General features: G+C 51.0%; 1 protein-coding gene across 11 annotated transcripts in view; it reads left to right on the top strand.

Annotated features, from left to right (window-relative positions):
* CACNA1B (calcium voltage-gated channel subunit alpha1 B) overlaps positions 1-19,934 on the top strand; it is a 291,532-nt gene that overhangs the window by 163,991 nt on the left and 107,607 nt on the right. For all 11 annotated transcript variants that reach the window (XM_058423110.1, XM_058423105.1, XM_058423109.1 and 8 more), the window contains 4 exons: positions 7,611-7,723; positions 10,702-10,814; positions 14,846-14,977; positions 15,764-15,836. In XM_058423110.1, the coding sequence (XP_058279093.1) occupies positions 7,611-7,723; positions 10,702-10,814; positions 14,846-14,977; positions 15,764-15,836 (431 nt within the window). The remainder of the gene's footprint in view (positions 1-7,610; positions 7,724-10,701; positions 10,815-14,845; positions 14,978-15,763; positions 15,837-19,934) is intronic.

The raw sequence follows: 19,934 nt of genomic DNA, 5'->3' as shown, positions 1-19,934 counted from the left end.
AAATTGGGATTTCTTGGGGATTAAACTCTCAGCATCCTCCCAGCCTTTGCAGCATCTCGCTGCCCTTTACCTGTGAGCCCTGAGGGAAACACCTGGGCAGGGGCTTTGCAAAGGAATCCCAGAGTGGGGCAGGGAAGGGAGCTGAGAGGGTGCCCTGTGCCACCTCCCTGCTCCAGCAGGGCACAGCAGTGTGTGCACACAGCTCTGGAATATCCCCACGGAGGAGGCCCCACACCCTCCTCAGATACCTGTGCACCCGACAGGGAAGAAATCCTTCACCACTCAGGTGGAACTTCCTGGGATCAGCTCCTGCCTGTCCTCCCTGGGCCCTGCTCTGAGCTCTCCCTGCAGATGTTTTGATGAGATTCTCTCAATCCTCTCTTTTTTGAGGCTGAACAGCCCCAGCTCTCTCAGCCTTGTCCTCATAGGAGAGATGCTCCAGCCCCCTCAGCCCCTTTGTCACCCTTCATCCGGGAGCTCCATGTACTTCTGGGATGTTGAACCCTGCTGGAAACAACACTGGCATTGGAGAGGGGCAGCCCAGTGTGGGTCACAGAAAAAAGCAAAATCAGATTATCCAAAAATAGGGAAATGTTTTGTGGCTGCTCACATTGGGTTTTCAGACAGGGTGGTACAAAACTGGTCACTGTGACAACAAGAATATAAACCAGAGATCCCAGCCTAGTTTGGGCTGGAAGGGACCTTAAATCTCATCCCATTCCACCCCTGCCATGGGCTCATTCCCACCTCCCACTGTCCCAGGCTGCTCCCAGCCCCAGTGTCCAGCCTGGCCTCGGGCACTGCCAGGGATCCAGGGGCAGCCACAGCTGCTCTGGGCACCCTGTGCCAGGGCCTGCCCACCCTCCCAGGGAAAAATTCCTGCCCAATATCCCAACTAAATCTCCCAGTGAATGGTTATTACCGTGATTCGCAAAGCAGTCACATGGAGAGAGAGGTTTCGCAGGGCAGAGGTTCCTCCGTTCCGACTCAAGGCTGAGTCCAGGTGGAGAGAGAGCCTCCTTGTTTATTTCTTACTTTTTATACATTTTTGGGTCTGGCCGAACATTGGCTTCTTGGAGTTCTCACCCCTCAGCCGAATGGTCAAACCAGCTGTCAGTTACAATTGTTTTCAGGTTAGAAATAGGCAAACAAAGGACAGAGAATGAAAAACAAAGGATTTGTTTATGTTACATGTGTGGGAAAAAGGTAGAACTGCTTCTAATATTGCACCATAGCTAAAGATCTGACTCCATTTTATGAAAATTCAAAAGGCTTTAAAAAACTCAGAAAAACCAGGGTAACAAATGGTCATCATGGAAATTCTAATGTACACCAGACAATTTTTGTTTGTTGTGGGGTTTTTATTTGTTTGTTTTATTTTTTAGGATGGTTTTCTCCAAGAGGAGGAGCAGAGGCTCTGTGGGCTCATTTTGGGGATGATTGTCCCCGCTCTGGGCAGGAACATATTTTAGTGTGATTTTTGAACAATGAACTTTGGAGAATTTTCCAAAAAACCTTACAAGTTCAACCTCTTCAATTCCAAGCATCCCATGTCTCCAAACCCTCCTGAATTCCAGGATGAGGAGCTGTGGGACTGCATTCACCCCTGGCTGTGCACTGGGGATGACCTAAACCTTTCTGCCCCTTTCCTGGATGATGGCAGAGTTTTCAAAGCCTGACATTTCTACAAATCCCTGAATTCATCTTGAGCGCAGGGAACATTTGGTGCCTCGAGCACTTTGCTGGTTGTTCTGGTGTTGCAGTTGTGGCCACACTGGACGTGTCCCCTCCTTCCTGCCTGGATAACTCCACAGCACAAACCTCTGGGAAGGAGCCCAGCTGGGGCTGAGCCCTCTGGGAAGATACAGGATACAGGATAGCACAAAACCAGGGGATTTGAAACAGCTCCTGGAAATACTTGGCCAAATCCTTTAAGTGTGAGAGTGACAGAGTTTAAAAATGGCTTAGAAGTTAAGCCATGACGAGGGAACGTGGCTGCAGAGGAGCAGGACCCGGCTGGTGTGAGGCAGAGTGAGAGAGGAATCAAAAGTTCCGATGATGTTGTTTCAGGGAAGGTGCTCAGGTCTCGGTTTCTTTTCCGAGATTCAGGCGGGTTTAGAGTCTTTTGCCTTCTGCAAGCCCTGAGCCCGACGCAACAAAGAGGCGGAGTCTTCAGGTTCTGATTTTTCAAGGTTGCGCGCTTTGTTTATTGTTTCTTATCTTACAATTTTCTCAGTGCCCAACAAAGGTCTGTGCAGCTGCTCGGGCATCTGACGACTCCTCCCGCACTGGGAGGTTGCTGCCTCTTGTACTAATTGTTACGTGTTCTTTATTTGTCATTATTTGCCAATACCTATCACTTATACTAAACAGCTCATCCCTGCTTTGACCCAATCTCTTTAAACTCCTTTGTGCCACCGTCACTGCAGGAAATGGAGCGAGGGAAGAAGAAAAAAGAAGCAGGAGACAACGCCCCAAATCCTCCATCTTGCTCCCATTCACTTCCATACTAAAAACCCAAACCTACTGTTTTCTCACCCTGTGATAAGATAAACTCCAATCTTTCACACTCTTGTGCCCTGCAATCCCTCCCGCAGTGCAGGAAGCCTTTCCCATGGACTGGGATCAAAGCCAATGTCCCTCTGGGCTCTGTGCCAGGGTCCCAGACCCCCCTGTCCAGGTCTCTGACCCTCCAGGGCAGCCAAAGGAATGCCCTGGACTCCAACACTTAGGAGCGAACTGAGGAGGATTTTTGTGAACTGCAGCAGCAGGAGGGGAGCTCGGGAAAGCCTGGGAGGATCTGCTAAACCCTGCAACTCTACCCAGGCACCTCTAATTCAATTATACCTGTCCCTCTGGGGAGAAGTTTAATTACATTACAAATTAATTTTACTTAAAGAACAGTTGGTAAAAGCCTACGGGTCTGCATTGATTTATTTTTCCCTTGGTCTTTTCTTTTAACTTTTCTGTTTTGAATTGTTCTGATTAGCTTTCTCTGCTTGATGCTCCATATCTCTACAACTGCTTTGGAGAAAGGACTGCAGGAGCTTTGGAGAGAGGCTTGGGATTTCTTTAGCCTTACTGAAAGAATGGATGAGGAATTCTTTGAATTCTCGTGGTGTGATTAATAACAGGCTGTACTTCATGCCCCTGTAATTATCCTCAAATTCAATCAGAGATTCTCCTCCTCTGGATGGAAAGGACTCCAGGACTTCTGTCATGCTGCAGATGGACACAGCTCACTGAAGCACAGAACTTTGGTTAAATAAGCTGCAGTCGACCATAGAAAAATATGTTTCATGCACATATTTCATGTATTTCATCACCATCTCTTTGTGTTCATTTCCACCACTGCCAGTATGCTGAGAAAGAGGAGATTTCTGTCACAAACCAGCTCTGGGGTGGCACTGCTGAGGTCTGGTAGCAGCAAGGATGAATTTTCAACTGAGGGCCCCTCAAAACCCCCGCTGGGGACTCGGGGGTGCAGAGGGGAGGGCTCCGGTCAGGGCTGTGCCCCTGGACACGAGCAGCAGTTCTGCTGTGGAAGCAGCTGCAGGCATTGCAGGAGCCCCAGGGCTGGGGCTGGGCTCCTCTTCCTACAGCTGTGGGGTGAGGATGGGACTGGAGCTCTCTGGGTCTGTGGGATGGCTTTTAGGGACTGTGGGGAGGAGGTTTCACTTGGGGGCTGCCCTTCCCAAAGCTTTCTTCTTTCCCCACAAATCCTGCAGGGATCATTCCTGGCTCCTTAATCTCAGATTGTTATTGGGAGCTTTGCTCCCAGCTCCACAGTGTCTCCTTTCTGATAAATCCAGTACTGAACACAGCACTTGAGCCATTATGGCCTGAGAGCCACTCCCTGCCCGGTGCTGAACCTCGTGTTTGGGGCAATTTGGCCTTTTTTTGGTGCTGTTGTTGCCTTTGAAGGCAAGACCCAGCTCCCTCTGGATATCAATGTGCAGCATTTGCAAGGAAAAGGCTTTCTGGATCATCTCGATGTCTGTCTGCTGAGCATTTCACATCTGCTTGGGCAAAAAGGGGGAGGTTTTGCCCTGCTGAGGTTCTGCTGCTGGGTTTAATGTGAGAGGAGAGGGAAGTGTCAGGTTCAGCACCTGCTTCTGATGCCACTGGACTTGGAGACGGGGCAGAAATGGGATTAATCCATGAGTGATTGACAAAAAGCAGCTGGTAACTCTAATTAGGAACCTAATTCAAAGGTGTGGGGTGAAGGGATGCTTGCATGGCCTTTGCCAACAGCACAGCTTGGAAATGAAATAAGAGTGTTTGTATCAAACTTTCCCCCCTTAAATCACATCACAAAATGCTTTGAGTAAGGCAAATGAAATTAGGTGAGGTTTGAATACCAGGACGCCTGAACAACAAAATTGCATTTTTCAATTATTTAGGCAGGGCCTTCTCAGAAGAAATCGTGTGTTGGATGCAGCAGCCTCTCCATGGAGCCAATTCCTGCTGCCTGAGGAGTTCAGGGTCTGAATTTCTCTTCCCTCCATCCCAGCCTCACTGGGCTGTGATTTGTAGCATCTGGTACCTGCTGAGCCACAGCTCCTGCTGCCAGTTCTGGGCTCTGCTCTGGAGTGCATCGGCTGGGAAAGGCCAGGGGTGGCTCTTGCAAGAGCAGCAGAAGGAAGCTGGGTTTTAGATGCTCTGAGTTGTAAACATTTCTTGGCTTTATTATTATTTTTTTTTTAATATAATCCAATATTTCTTGGTTTTCTTTTGCCACTTTCTAGCTTTTTTTCTTGTATCCTGGATTTGCAGGATGTGTCAGTGTGATGGTGACACCTTTGCACTTGTGATGCCCTGGTGTGGTCAGCTCCGGCTGGAGCAGTACCTGTACATTAACCCTTGGTTCCTTCCTTCTTTTTTTTCTCCTTTGGGATGATGATAATTGTCTTGGCTAAGTCTCCTGAGGTCTGTTGGTGCGAATTTGCAGTTAAAAAAACCACGACTGAGGATTTTTGTTATTTTGTTATTCTGTGGAAGAGTCTGGGGGGCACCTGAGGCAAGGCTGGGGCAGAGATAAGGGGGTGAGGATCTCCCTGCCAGGGATGTGACAGGTGGGGGGGCTGTGCCTTGCTTCCTGGAGCATTCCCAGCGCCTCTCCCTGGGATTTTATCAGCTGATTTGACGAGGTTTCACAGCACTGGCTGCATGTCAATCCTTGGATAGGGAGACTGCACCTGGAAGTCATTCCAGCAAGCACCACCTGCTGAGTGTGAAACCAAAGAACCCAAAATCCCTCCCCAGCTCTCCCGGAGCCCCTTCAGGCCCTGGCAGGGGCTCTGAGCTCTTCCTGGAGCTTTTTCTCTCCAGGTGAGCACCCCCAGCTCTCCCAGCCTGGCTCCAGCCCTGGGAGCAGCTCCAGGTTTGCTCTGGGCTCTCTCCAGCAGCTCCAGGTTCTCCTGCTGGTCCCAGAGCTGGAAGCAGCTCTGCAGTGGGGCCTCACCTGAGCAGATGGAAGGTCAGATGGATTCCCAGCAGAATTATGGATCTGTCCTTACTCTGGGATCCTTGGTGCTGGAGACAGCAGCTTCCTCACTGTCAGAAAGGAGAGAAAATTCACAGCTTGGCCAGGGGTGAAGAGGCTTCTCCTCAAAGGCTCCAAGCTCAAGGTGAGAGGGAGTTGTGCTGCTCTTGTGCTCGTCCCTGAGCACTGAGATCCAGAGGGTGGAGAGGCTTTTCTCTTCCTGGGAAAAAGGCTGTGGATCTCAGTTTTTGTCATCCTGTTCCTCAGCTGGGAACACAGTGCCCTTGAGAGCCTCCTTTAATGATCTTGCTCCTGTTTTCAAGGGGAGCAGGTCACGTGGGATAATTAACACTGGCCTGAAATTTCCTCCCCCGTTGCAAGTGTTGGCACAGATGTCCTTGCAGGCTCCTCACTAAGGTGTTAATAAAACCTCTCTCATCTCCTTATTGCTTCCTGCATTTCAGGGAACTTCATGTCCATGGTGTTCCATGACTGGCTTTCATTTAAAATTTAAAATCTAACCCCCCTGTTTATTTTTGGGCAATTGAAGCTGCGTTTTTCAAGGCATTTCCAAAGACACCCGGAATGGACCTGGGCCAGCTCTGCTCCCTCCCTGTGGATGTGCAAGGCTGGGAATGCAAATCCAGCCAGGTGGGAAGGATCCTCATCCCCTCCTCAGTCTCTCCCCACTCTCAGCTGATGCTGCAGATTGTAGGAGGTCAGAGAATGGTGGAATTGTGAAATTTCCTGAGCTGGGATCCCCAGGATCACCCAGGCCAGCCCCTGTCCCTGCACAGACCCCCACCAACCCCACCCTGGGCATCCCTGGCAGCGCTGCCCAAAGGCTCCTGGAGCTCTGGCAGCCTCGGGGCCGTGCCCATTCCCTGGGGAGCCTGGGCAGTGCCCAGCACCCTCTGGGGGAAGAACCTTTCCCTGCTCTGCAGCCTGAGCCTGCCCTGGCCCAGCTCCAGCCACTCCCTGGCTCCTGTCCCTGTCCCAGAGCAGAGCTGGGAGCTGCCCCAGAGTGCAAAGCACCAGGAATCCACAATTATCCTGCTGAAAACTTCCTTGTAGCTGTTGCCCCTCTTCTGTCTCTGTTCACCTCTGCCTAAAGCTTGGCACCATCTCCTCTTTCTCATTCCTGGAATCATAAAACTGAAATTACAGGAGACTTTCTTGTAGCATCTGTGCTGCTGCTGCCTCTGAGAACCTCCTGTGCTGCACTGAACAAGCTGATTTATCCCCACCTTTTGAGGTTTGATTCTTTTCCTCATCTTTTCTCCAGAGAGAGAGGTTTGCCTTCTGCTGTTTGGTTTTTCTTGGTAGTGTAGGTGGGTTTTGCCTTTTTTTGGTGATGTTGTGTTTTTTTTCTTTTTTTTTTCATTTTTAACATTTCACTCTTGCTGTTGCTTATTGGCCTCCAGATCCGAACTTTAAAATGCCAAAGGCAGTGTTTGCTGTAGCTTCAAGTCCTGAAAGCTTGATGTCGAAATTGAAGCCTCCAGCTCTGTTCCTTCTGCCCTTTGTTTCATCATAGGTGATAAATTTTCCCATCAAAAGCTTCCCAGCCTGTGCTATGTGAAGGGAAAGGAAACAGAAGGGGCTCTTCCATAATTACAGGGCTATAAAGGCATAATAAAAATAAATGTGGTAACAGGAGACACAACACCTCTGAATATGAGCCCTCAGAGTCAGCGCTTCTGTTGGGTAGAAAGGTATTTTTATCATCAGAGGATGGTACAGAAACTTACACCCCACACCCAAAAGTTTCCGTCTCTTGCAAGCACAGAACTCCCAAAACATCTTTGCAATTAAATTTGACCTTTCAAATATTAGATCCAGGCCTTTCCTTTGAAATTCCTTTGTAGAGACGACGAGGATGTTATTTAATGCTCCTGCTCCCACTCAGGTGAACGTTGCCTTCACAGCTGGAGGCTGCACACAGCTCGTGGACACCAAAAGAATTGTCCCAAACTGTGCCTGGCTCCTGTTTGCCACTGCACAGGGATTTCCTTCTGCCAGCAGGCCCTTGGTGCTGCGAAAAAAGGAACAAAATGTTCCCCACATGCAGAGCTCTGCCCACCAAGGGCTCATGGATTAATTCAATCTCCTCTCCTGTTCCCAGATTTCGCGGAGTTTGTTTTCCTGGGGCTGTTCCTCACTGAGATGTCTTTGAAGATGTATGGGCTGGGGCCAAGGAATTACTTCCACTCCTCGTTCAACTGCTTTGACTTTGGGGTGAGTAATGTCCAGCAGGGTGGATAAATCATGGAATGGTTTGGGGTGGAAGGGACATTAAAATCATCTTATTCCAAACCCCTGCCATGGCGGGGACACCTCCCACTGTCCCAGGCTGCTCCAGCCCCAATGTCCAAGCAGGGGCAGCTACAGGTTCTCTGGGAATTCCATCCCAGCCCCTGCCCACCCTCCCAGGAACAATTCCTGCCCAGTATCCCACCCAACCCTGCCTCCTGGCAGTGGGAAACCTCTGTCCCGTCCCTCCATGTCCCTGGAAGCCCTGGCTGTCACAAGCAGGTGTCTCTCCCGTCCTTCAGGTGCTTCAAGGATGAGTTTGGAAATCCACGGGAAGCGGCGCTGGGAGTGTCTCCAGCGGGGAGCAGTCCCTGTATAAATTAGCAGTGAAATGCATTAAGCTTCCCTCGTTATCCTCCTTTTGGAAGGGCTCTGACAGCTGGGGGATTTCATTTCCTGCAGCCCCGGGCTGTTGGCAGCATCAGCACCCCTGAGCGCCCTGATTGCCGGCAGATTCTCTCCCTCCCATTTCAATGAGCTGATTGAAAGACAAAAAACCCCTCAAACCCTACACATCTTCCTGCTCGTGTCACCCGCTGAGCAGCCTTCACCTCCAGTCACCAAGGCAGAGCTTTTCAGACACCACCGGCAGCAGAAGAGCAAACACCTGATGAGGTGACAGCAGGGCAATAATTCGAATTTTTTCGGTGCAGAAGTCCAGGCTCAGGCTGCAGCGCTGGTGTGAGTAGCGGGGCCGGGTTTGGCCCCACCCGACAAAGCGTGTGGATGTTAATTTATTCATTAAAAGCTATTAGCTGTGATCTGTGCTCGCAGAGGAGAGCTCGGCCTCTCCTATCTCCGGCTGAGCAGGACTCAGCCCTTGTGACAAGGCAGATCCGGAGCTTTGGGTGCAGCCACGGGCAGAGGGAGAGGCTCAGGTCACTGCACTCATCACCCACACCGCTCTGACATTCAGGATGCTGTCTGTGGTTTTTATCTGCCAAAACTCTGGGAGTGACTTTTCCTCCATGAAGCCAAACTCCTCTGCTCGCACAGGGGAGGAGGAGGTGTTGTCACCTCCAGCGAGGGACCCTGTGAAACCCAAGGCTCTGAGTAGAGCTGATTTAGTCTCTTTTTGGCCGTGACAGCAGCAAAGCTCAGAGCAAACAGAACTGGAGATGAAATCACCCACCCGTGTCCGGCAGCCCGAGGTGCTGCACGAGGCTGTCCCAAACGTGGGGCTCTGGTTTTGGGGTGTCCTGGCAGCTGTGGTGGCTCAGAGGGTTGGGATGGGTTGTAAGGGACAGTGCCCAGGCCCAGAGTGTCCATAAATTATCCTTGAGGGATGTCACTGCCTTGAGACCCACACAGGTCCATGTCCTGCTCTGAGCTGTTCCCAGGCTGGCTGCCAGCTTCCCTGGATCCCTGAATCCAGGACGCTCTTTCCACAACAAAACCTTGTCGGGGACAGGTGATTTAGGAGCTTGCACAGAGCAAGCTGAACTTCGGCTGTGTCTGAGCCCTGTGGGGTGTGCAGGTCTGGCTGGGAGCTCTGCCCAGGAGCTCTTGATCTGTTGCTAATTCTTCCTCCTTCACAGGATCCTCCTTGTGTCTCTGGTTTTTCCTCCCTCCCGCACCTTCCAGCCCCCAGAACGAATTCAGCTCTGGGACATCACAGGGCTCTGCACCCAGTTGTGTCTGACAAGCCGTGGAGAAGGAACCCTTGGAAGGCAGAGGGTGGAACAACAAAGCAGAGCAGCACCCGTGCAGGGGGGTCTGGTGGGAAGCAGCCTCCCAGGAGGGTCTGCTGAGCAAAATTAATTATCAGTGTCATGTGCAGGCGCTCTGGAGAGGGTTCTGCTGATTCGTGAGGGATTCCCAATGCTGGGAGAGAGGTTTTAGCCCCTTCTTCTGATGGGAGACAGTGGAATTACCAGCTCCTGTGGCTCTCCCTTTCCCTCTGTGTTTTCTGGAAGTTCAGGGCACAGCGTGTGTTGCAGTGCTGGAATTTTCAGACACATCCATGTTTTTGTCCATCAAGGGGGTTCCCAGTGCTGCTGCCCCCCTTAACCCTCCCTCCCACTGCACAAACCAGCGGGCTCTGGTGATACCCAGCTCTAAACTGGTGTTCACGCTGTGCTGGGGCCCAGGGGCAGTGGGAGCTCGGAGATGTTGGGTTAGTGTGAATTATGCCAGCAGCTGGCAGGGAAATGCCTGTTTGATCCTATTAACTCCGCAGCAACCTGTGTGGGTTTAATTGTCCTTCCCAGCTGTGCTGAGCCCATCGCTGTTTGTCCTTTTCCTAATGAAGGATTTTTGAGAAGATTTTTTTTCCCTTGCTTCAGGTGAATTCTCTGCCATCCTCAAACCAACCAGGCAAAACAGAACTTGGAAACCCCACCTTGATTTGGAACAATGTTTTCTGCTCCCCAAGGCTGAGGGCCAGGCAGATGATGCCAGAGGCTTTGCAGGATCTCATAATTATTATTGCTTTAATTGCTCTCCTAAAGACTCTCAGCTGCCAGAAGTTTCTGGTAGATCTTACCCAGCGCTGCTGTTGTGCTGCAGATGAGGAGTTTTAGTCCTGATGGGAAGGGGAGGATGGGGCAGAGCCCTCCTGCACCTCTGCAGGTTGCGTGGGGCGGCAAAAGGAACTGTTAGCATTTGCAGTTGGGCCAGCATTAAAAAAATCTAATTAAAAATTACAGGTGTCCTTCAAAATAAAGGTATTTCAAGGTAGTTTGATTACTAGAGGAGAAAGCACCAATCTCCTGTCTGTGTAGAAATCACAGGGTGCTCTCCTGCAGGGTATGGAGAAAGCTGGGATGAGTTTTCCAGTTCTCCTGAAGTTTTTGTAACGGGCAGCCCGGTCTGTGATTCCTGAGCTCTCCTGAGCCTCTCTGGAAGCAGCACAGGGAGCTCAGCAGCAGCTGTGCCCTCTCTAAAGCGCTCTCTCCCTGCAGGTCATCGTGGGCAGCATTTTTGAGGTCATTTGGGCTGCGGTGAAGCCGGGAACCTCCTTTGGCATCAGCGTGCTGAGAGCCCTGCGGCTGCTGAGGATCTTCAAAGTGACAAAGTAAGGGCAGCTCCCTCGGCACCCACAGCAGGCTTTGAGCACCCCAGGAAATCCCCGGCCCCAGGGTGTGCTTTCCACGTTTATAAACCATAAATTAAAAATAAAATTGCTAAAAAGTTAAAAATAAACAAAAAAAAAAAAAAAAAAAAAAAAACAACAAAACAAAAAAAAACCAAAAAACCCAAAAAAACCCCCACCCCAATGCCCCAACCCCTTGGAGTGGCTGCCACAAAAGCTCTGCCTGCCCCAACCTCCAAGGTGTGCACTGGGGGGCAGGAGGAGATTAAAACTGCCTTCCCTTGGCTGGGCAGTTGGAAATTTTGGGAATTCCTGAGCCCGTATTTACACCCACAAGGGGATTAAACAGCCCTTTCTCTCCTCAGCCTCATGTCCAGGTTTGTCTGCCCTCGATTCCTCAGTGGGCTGACTGTAGAAAGTCCTTCTCTGCTTTATCTTTAGGCTCGTTTAAAACAAAAATACTGTGTTATCAGTTGTATTTTGTGGTAAACACCCCAAGTTTTATTTTCTTCTTAAGTCCTCTCAGCTTTCCACTGATCTGATGACAATTCCTTAAGTGGGAATGACAGTGGGCTGACAGGAGAATGTCCTTTTTTTTAAATTTGGTTTTAAGCTTGTTTAAAATGAAAATTTCAGGTTATCACTCATATTTTGTGGTTAAAAAACCCAAGTTTTATTTCCTTTCTGAGTCCCATCAACTTCCCACTGATCTGATGACAATTCCTTAAGTATTTAGGCTCTGGAAAAGCAGCTTCCCTGGGGATTGCTGGGTGTTAATCCCGGGGCTGAGGCGCTGTGTTGACACAAATCTGAAATGTGTTCCTGCTGCCTGGGCTGGGAATGTCGGAGTTTTTCAGCCTGGAGACTCTGAGGTGGAATTTTTGCTCAGCTTTCCCGTTGTTTCCGTGCTCCTGCCTCGAGTTAATGTGTCCTGGCATCAGCAAACAGCTCCTGTGCCATTTCCAAACCCATCCAGAGTTCTGCAGGATTTCTAAGGCGTGCTCTGGAAACTGATGACAAATTTAGGGGCTCCTGCTATTGTTTCCCACCTTGTTTTTTTACATCATCACCTCTTCAGTCCTCCCTCGTTTCCATCACTCCCTGAAATCTTCACAGCTTGAGGTAACAGGAGGAGGAACAGCCCCTCCCTCCAAAAAATGCTCCAACCACCTTAAAGAGATAAAGAAAATTTGAGCACAGCAGTCATTTGAAGTAACCAGAAATGAGTTTTGTAGCTCTGTGGGGCTGATTTGTACCTGCTAATTGCTTAATGCCAATTATTATTATTATTCAGATCCCAGGTTTGGGTGTGCTACTGTGTCATTTGTTGTCCTCTGGGACAAACAGGGTGGAAATTTTAAGTTTTGTAAATGTCCAGCAGAAAAGGTGGGCACCTGCACCGAAAATGTCACTGTGCTTTAGCTTTGCACTGATTTACGTGTGGGAAAATCCTGGGATTGCAGCAAATCCAGAGCAATTATCACCAGCCCGTTTTACCCAGAGCTGCTGAGGTTTGCTGTTGCTGATTGGGCGCTGTACTTTGTAAAAAATGTGCATGTTTTTGCAAGTGACAATTTTATTTTCGCGTGTCCTGACCCCTGATTGCAGTCAGCACGAGAAGAGGATGAATCCTGGATTTATTTAGGTTGGAAAAGACCTTCGAGACCACCACTCACTTGGGGAAGTGCCACATCTGCAGGATTTGAAATCCCTGCAGGGATGGTGACCCCACCCCTCCCTGGGCAGCCTGGCCAGGGCTTCACAACCCTTTAAATGAAGAAATTTTTCCCAATGCCCAACCTAAACCTGCCTGGGACAGTCTGAGGCCGTTCCCTCTTGTTATTGCTCATTGCTTGGGAGAAGAGATTTAACGTCACCAGCCAAGCTGAGGACAGGACGGCGAGTGACGCTCTCAAGCCACTGATGCTGAAGTTCCCCTGCCCTAATGAAGTGGGTTTTTCACCTGACACGACAGAACTGAGTTCATTGCGTGACCAGAGGCAGGTCCCTGCAGCTGCCAGGGGAATCCTGCGTTATCCTGCCTGAGTGCACAGCTCAGTGCTTGCCTGGCTCAGGAGAGACACCGAAGTGCTGGCAGCAGGCACGGATTGCTGCCCAGCCCCTCCCAGTGCAGTTCTGCTGGAAAAACATCCTGGTCCTTGGTAGTTTCCTTCTTTTTCCATCCCTTTCATGGTTATTTTTGTCTGAAGCTCCCTGCCCTGGTTTGTTTTCCCTTTGTGTTTAGCAGGAGAGGCTGCAGTGCTCCTGCTTTGAGCAATCAATGGGATTATGCAAGTGGTGATTTGAATTGACTGGATTATGGTTGGGATTTTGGTTCCCATGTCCCCAGTCGGAGTTCAGTGGCTCAAAGGTGACAGCAGGACGAGGGGACACAGCCCGAGAGGGGCTGAAATCCAGCGAGGAGGACAAGGACCAAAGAGCTCCCCACGTTTTCCTCATTGTCCTGACAGGGTCTGCAGGAATCACCTCCCGGTGTCCTGGGAGCATCAGATCCTTCTCCTCCTCCAAGGAGAGCAGCTCAGCCCCTTCAAACCCTGAGCAGGCTTGGTTTGACTTATTCAAAATTGAAGATATTCTCCCAAGGGATGAAATTCCCCCCTGGAACCTTTGCCACTGTGTTAGGGGTGCAATTTTAGCTTGGAGTGGGTGCAGCGGGATGTGAGATCCTGCTGCTCCTGGGATGGACATCAGAGGAACCTGGGGTGGGTCTGTGCTCCCAGCTGAGCCTGGGGGAGGGAAGAGGGGGGAAAACAAAGGCAAAAAGAAAGGCTGGTGTTTCTCCTCATGTGACTCCCAGCTCTGAGCTGCTCAGACAGATCCAGGGAATCCCCTCTGCTGGACAGCTGCTGTGGGAAGGAGCTCAGCGTGGGCTCTGGAGGACACTCAGGGCAGAAGGAATCGGGTGCTGCTGCAGGGAATTGGCTCTGGATGGCAGCTCCCAGTGTCAGGAGCTGGAAAGGAGAGAAGCCTCTGGAGAAAAAGAGGGAAAATCCTCCCATGGCTCGAAATCCCTCTGCTCCTCCTGCCTGCTCCTGTTGTTCCAGGCGCCTGTGTGTCCAAAAGGAACCTGTCAAAGCTTGGTAGCTCCTCCTGCATTTCCTGATCCATTGGTTTTCCTCATCTAAACACTCCCTGCCTGTTCCCAGCAAGGCAAGAAATCCAGGGAGGAGCTGTTCCTGAGCATCCTCCTGGAATGTGCCAGGAGCTGTCCCAGGGGATGGGGAGATCCAACCAAACGCACCTCAGCCCTGGCTGGGTGTGCTGGGATGGGTCAGCCCGGGCTGGGCTGAGCCATTCCCTCCTGCCAGGCTGGGTGGGTTGGAAGGGCACCCTGCAAAGATGTCCCGGTGGGAATGAGGTGTTGATTCCTGATTTTATTCCTGATTTGTGTCTAATGGAGGCTGGGGCCCTGCTGTTCCCATCTGAGTCTCACCTTCACTGATGCACCCCTGCTCCTGCCGCCCCCCTGACTGCTGTGCCAGGTGAGGAGATGCCAAAAGGAGGAAAAATCCCAGGAAAACGTTCCTAAGGAACAAATCCAGACGTTCACTGACTGTTGTGAGTGGGTGCTCATGCTCCTCGTGTCCGTCGCTGCTCTGGTGATTTTCCAAGAGATTTTGCCACTCCCTGAGCTGTATTTTCCAACAGCAGAAGGGAGTTTAAAGACTCTGATACTCCTTGTCATTCTTTTCCCTTTTTAAATAAGAGATAATTAAAGCACAAAATCAGTGAGGTTGGAAAAGACTTCAGGATCCTTCAATCCAACCATTCCCAACACGGCCAAGGCCACCACCGACCGTGTCCCCAAATCCCTGCAGGGGTGGGGACTCCCCACTGCCCTGGGCAGCTTTTCCAGTGCCTGACACCCTTTCCATGAATAATACCCGACCTTAACCTCCCCTGCTGCAGCTTGGGGCCCTTTCCCCTTGTTCCTTGGGGAATAAATGCCTATGAATTTCTCACCCAAGGCTTTTCCCCACTCACCAACGCAGGTACTGGAATTCCCTGAGGAACCTGGTGGTCTCCTTGCTGAACTCCATGAAGTCCATCATCAGTTTGCTTTTCCTGCTGTTCCTGTTCATCGTGGTCTTTGCTCTGCTGGGGATGCAGCTCTTTGGAGGACAGTGAGTCTGAGGGTTCTTTGTTCACATCCCTGATTGCAGGGCTGGGGAAATAATTCCTGTTCTGGAGTTTTCCCTGGAGCTGGGTTCTTTCCTAAGGAAGGTTGTCCCCAGTTCAAAGCTCCTCTATCATCCCCTGGTCCCCAGAACACCCAGAGCTGGAACTGGGGGCAGCATTTCCTGTCCTGGTCCTTTCCCTGATAACCCAGAATGCCATTATACTTATCCACTTGGAATGTTTTCCTGCTGGAAGCCACGGTTTTGTTGGAGCTGATTATTCTCGTTACAAATGCCAGCAGTGGTGAATTTTGCAGTAAGAACCATCACGGTGTTACCATTTAAACTCCAGCCTCACTTCTGAACTGAAATAATGAAATGGTTTGGTTTGTTCTTTTATTTTCACAGTCGATCCCTATTTTGTCTTTAAAAGAGTAAAAAAGAAATTATCTACTGAGAGTAATTTCAATTTGGGCTTTTACACTTGAGGATGAAAACTTGGAATGATTCATTCTGCAAAATCATTGGAAATTTGGATTGTTCGTTTTATGTGGAGATGAAAATGATTTTCAAAGCATCAGAATTTTCTCTGGGAATGAAATTGAGTTTTTGCTGATGGTTCTGTTAAGCACCTTCTGAGATGTCCCCCACGGAGCTTGCCTGGGGTGTTACAGCCAGGTGGAACGAATGTGGCTCCCTGAATTGGTTTATGGGGTGTTAAAGGGTCTTCCAGGGCTGCCTGGAGCTGTCTGGCCCTCCCCACTCTGGTTTTTATTTCTCCCTTCTCTCCAGGTTCAATTTCCAAGATGAAACTCCAACCACGAATTTCGATACCTTCCCTGCTGCCATCCTCACAGTCTTCCAGGTAAAGCCATTCCTTGTCCTGGGGCAGTGAGAGAATTGAAATTCCTGGGCGTTCCTTCCTGCTTAGGGAGGGCAAACAAGTCCCCAAAAACCTGTGGAATTCAGGAATTCCTTCTCATGTGTTTTACTTTGCTGACCGATACAGGCATCACTAAAAAGCAAATTAAAAATCGGCGCTGTGGTATTAGGCGAAACTGGAACGAAAGATTTATTGCTAGGGGGTAACATGCCAATAAAACAGATATTTCTGTGCTGAATTAATATCCCTGTGTGCCCAGGCTGTGCCACATCTGCGTGTGCCCTTGGTGTCCTGCAGCTGTTTTCTACCTGCCCTTTTTAAAAACAATAATTTAAAATGGTTTAAAAATCATTTTAAATCATTTCAAAAGAACGTTTTCAGGTGTTTCCCACCTCGGGAGAGTTGGGGCTGCTCCAGGTGCAGGTGACCCTCGCAGATCCAGCATTTCCAGCCTTGTTCCCCCCAGATCCAAACTTCCCCACATCTCAGCACGGTCTGGCTGATGTATTTCAGTGTAACGACCCCAAAAGGAGATAAAAAGGAAGGGGAGGGGGGTGGGGACAATTTCTGGATGAAGATGGAAGAAGAATCTCAAGGAGAACGTGTCCTGTGAGCTCTGCAGGAGGCACTGCCCTGACTGAGGCGGGTTCGGCGCTCACCTCACAGGATATTGCCCAGCACTGGGGATTAAGATTTGCATAAGGTTTTAGTGCTGATCAAAGGAAGGGCTCAGGGACAGGTATTGCCGCGGAGCAGCTCCGGATATGAGCACTGGAACGTTGGGTTTGGTTTGTTTGGGACCGGAGCTGCCTGTGGAACACTCAGCTGGAATATTTCCTGTTAGTCCTGAGATAAATACGCTGCAGCGTGGGGTGGTGAGGTGAAGGAAAACACGGGGGTTTAAGAGATTTGTCTGGAATGTCAGAGGTAGGAATTGAACCCAGCAAAAGCCGTCAGCCCTGGATTATCTGTGTTCTCCCAGAGGCTTTTCAATACCCTCTGCTCTCCTCCATCCTTCTCCTTCCCTGAGCTGCAAACTCCAGGTCAGTGTTCCTTCACTGTGGGGTTGGGATCCCTCTCCAAGCTCTCCTTCCACAACCTCAGCCAGGCTGAGCAGAGCAGCACCAGGCAGAGCCAGCACTCCGTGTGCTGAATGATAAAGTTAGATACACCCTGCCCACCCCTGCACCTCTGGAGATTCTCTGTGTGAGCAGCTTCTCAAACAAACTCCTCTGCCCTCTACTTTAACCCTTTTTTTTTATCCCAGCAGCCCTGACTGGGGCATGACATCCAGGATGTGTTTTGTCCACCTGGCAGCTGGCTGAGCTCAGCCCAAATTCCCTCAGGGGAGCACCACACCTTTGCCTCCAGCTGCTGGCTGCCCTGTGAGCGGAATGCCCAGCTGTGGATAACCAAAATCACTCACAAACGACATCCATGGGCACAGAGCTCTGTGTCAGGAACCCGTGCCCTGCTCCCTGATTTCCTCTGGAAGTGCTCCCGGGCTGTGGGGGCAGAGCGGAGCAGAGATGACAGCTGGAAACGAGCAGTGGCAGTGGCAGGATGGGAGCAGAGCTGTGGGTCGATGTCAGAGCACCCTCCCTGTGGGTTGTGACACGCAGCTGATGGGACTCAGCCGTCCCTCAGGCGTCTCCCTTTCACTGCAGCCCCTGGCAGCGGCACAATCCCGTTCCTGCTCCTCTCCCACCCTTAACCTGCTCATTGTTCCATTAACATTTCACAGCAGCTCTTGACAGTGGCTTTATTCCATCCCCTGGTGGCTCCTCAGTGTTGAACAGCGAGGTGCTCTCAAAATGTTCATTTGGGGCAGCTGAAGGCAGTTTGGAGCCCAGGGAACACCAAAAGGCTTCACCTTGCTCCCAAGCCCTCGTCCTGTGCCTCTCCCTCTGCAGTGCTGTCCTTCCCTCCCCTCAGCAAGAATTCCTTACAGCATCCCTGAACAGAGCTGAGGGAGCAGAAGGAATTTCATTAACTGCTGGAGGACGGAGCCAGCAGATCCTGGATCCTTCCGGCTGCTCCCTAATTACCTGAGTAACTCCTGCTGCTGACGGGTGACACTGGGAAGGACACCAGCTCTTCTTCCCAGGGCCTCCGGAGCATCCCCAGCTTGTCCAGGCAGGCTGCTTAGTTTAGATTATTTATCTCTCTGCGAAAGCCCCACTAAACATCTCTTTTTCTTTTTCCTTGGACTTTTTGTTCCACTCCCAAATAATCCAAAAGTTGGATTTTGAACCCAGACCCTGCTGGACTTTGTCACACCTGCAAATCCTGGTCTTCTGCCTGGGAATAGAAAAGTTCCCAGTGGTTGCCCTTTCCATGAATGTTTGTGCTGTCAGAAATCACTGCATGGCTATTCCCAGAAAACAGGAGCAGTTGTGGATTCATGGAAATTCTGTGAATGCACATTTGTGGACAATGCTCTGCATAATTGAGTGGCAGGTTTGAAAGCCCAGAGCCTCGTTTCATATTCTGCGGTGTAAATCCAGAGCAGCTCCAGCAGTGTTGGGCCTGAATCCTGATGCTGGAATTATTTGAGGCTGGCTTGTGCATTTGGGAGAGGAGTTGGTGCCTGCACTGTGTGTCCTTGTGTCTGGACTCGCTCTTAGCCCAGTGCTGTCATCAGCACCATCCCTGCAGCCAGGAATTTCCTCTCTCGGCAGCTGACAGCCAGGCAGGAATTTGCAGGCAGGAGTTTGCAGTCATTCCAAGCACTCTGTGTGCAGGTGGAGCCCCATTACTACAGCACACATCAGCCTTTGGGCTTTTTATCTTCTTTTTTTTTGTTATTTTTTTCAGCTGCTAACCCTTCCTGTTTAGGAGTTGGATCTCCACATCCCGCTGCTTTAATGCACTAAAAGTGGTCACGGCTTGACTCTGCCAGGGCAGGCAGAGGATGTGCTGATGTGCCCAGAATTGTTGCTGTGTGTCCAGATTTTGGTGAGGAGAGGAACGCCAGACAACTCAGACCGGTGCAAAACGAGCATTTAGCGTGGCAAGGCTCGTTGGAGCCTCGTACACTGATTAGTTTTGCTGTTATTGCCGCGTTTGTTAATTAGCCCTGGGTCGATAATCGGAGGTGCAGCTCTGTGCTCATCCCTGCTCAAGGACAAGGAGGAGCAGAGTCCCCTTCAAGCTGTCCCCTGCTCTGTCCTCACCCACACACAGAGTTTGTCACTTCTATTTGGGGATTTTTTTGGGGGCTCTGGGTCAAACCTGAGGAAACCGCAGAGGAACCCGAGGTGTGCAGCCCCTGCAGGGTTGTGGTGCCCAGGGGTGATGTCCAGGCACATTCCAGCTGCAGGGAGGCTCTGCCAGCCCTGAGGAGCAGAGGAGGGGTGGCAGGAGGTGACAGAGCTCCTGCTGTTGTGTCCCCTCCATGGGGACAGGGAGTGAGGGCTGGGGGAGCTCAGCAAACCCAGCCCTGCCCTGGAGGGGCACGAGAGGGGCTGGCACAGGCAGAGCTCCCACTCAGGGCGCTGCTCTGGGTTTTCCTGGGGCTGTGGGAAGTGCCTTGCACGGGTCTGGGGAAACCTGGGATCTCTGCAAGGCTTAGCAAGGGAGAGGAGAGAGATTTTGCTGGAAGTGAAGTGTCAGAGCATGGATTTTGTTTCCCCCGTGTGTGAGAGCCCCTGCTCGAGGTGGGCAGGGTCACCCAGTCCAACCCCACCCTGGGCATCCCTGGCAGCGCTGTCCAAAGGCTCCTGGAGCTCTGGCAGCCTCGGGGCCGTGCCCATTCCCTGGGGAGCCTGGGCAGTGCCCAGCACCCTCTGGGGGAAGAACCTTTCCCTGCTCTGCAGCCTGAGCCTGCCCTGGCCCAGCTCCAGCCCTTCCCTGGCTCCTGTCCCTGTCCCAGAGCAGAGCTGGGAGCTGCCCCTCGGGAGGAGCTGCAGCCCCCGGGGAGCTCTGCCCTCAGCCTGCTCCAGCTGAACAATCCCAGCGCCCTCAGCTGCTCCTCGTGGGCCCCTCCAGACCCTTCCCCATCCCCGTGTCTCCTCTGGATGCTCTCACACCTTTAGATCTTTTTTCTGATATTCAGGCTCCCAAAACTCCCCCAGCACT

This window comes from Hirundo rustica, chromosome 20 (genome assembly GCF_015227805.2).
Source record: "Hirundo rustica isolate bHirRus1 chromosome 20, bHirRus1.pri.v3, whole genome shotgun sequence".
In the NCBI taxonomy this organism is placed as follows: Eukaryota; Metazoa; Chordata; class Aves; order Passeriformes; family Hirundinidae; genus Hirundo; species Hirundo rustica.
The sequence above is the reverse complement of the archived record's forward strand: the minus strand, read 5'-3'. Positions and strand labels throughout refer to the sequence as shown.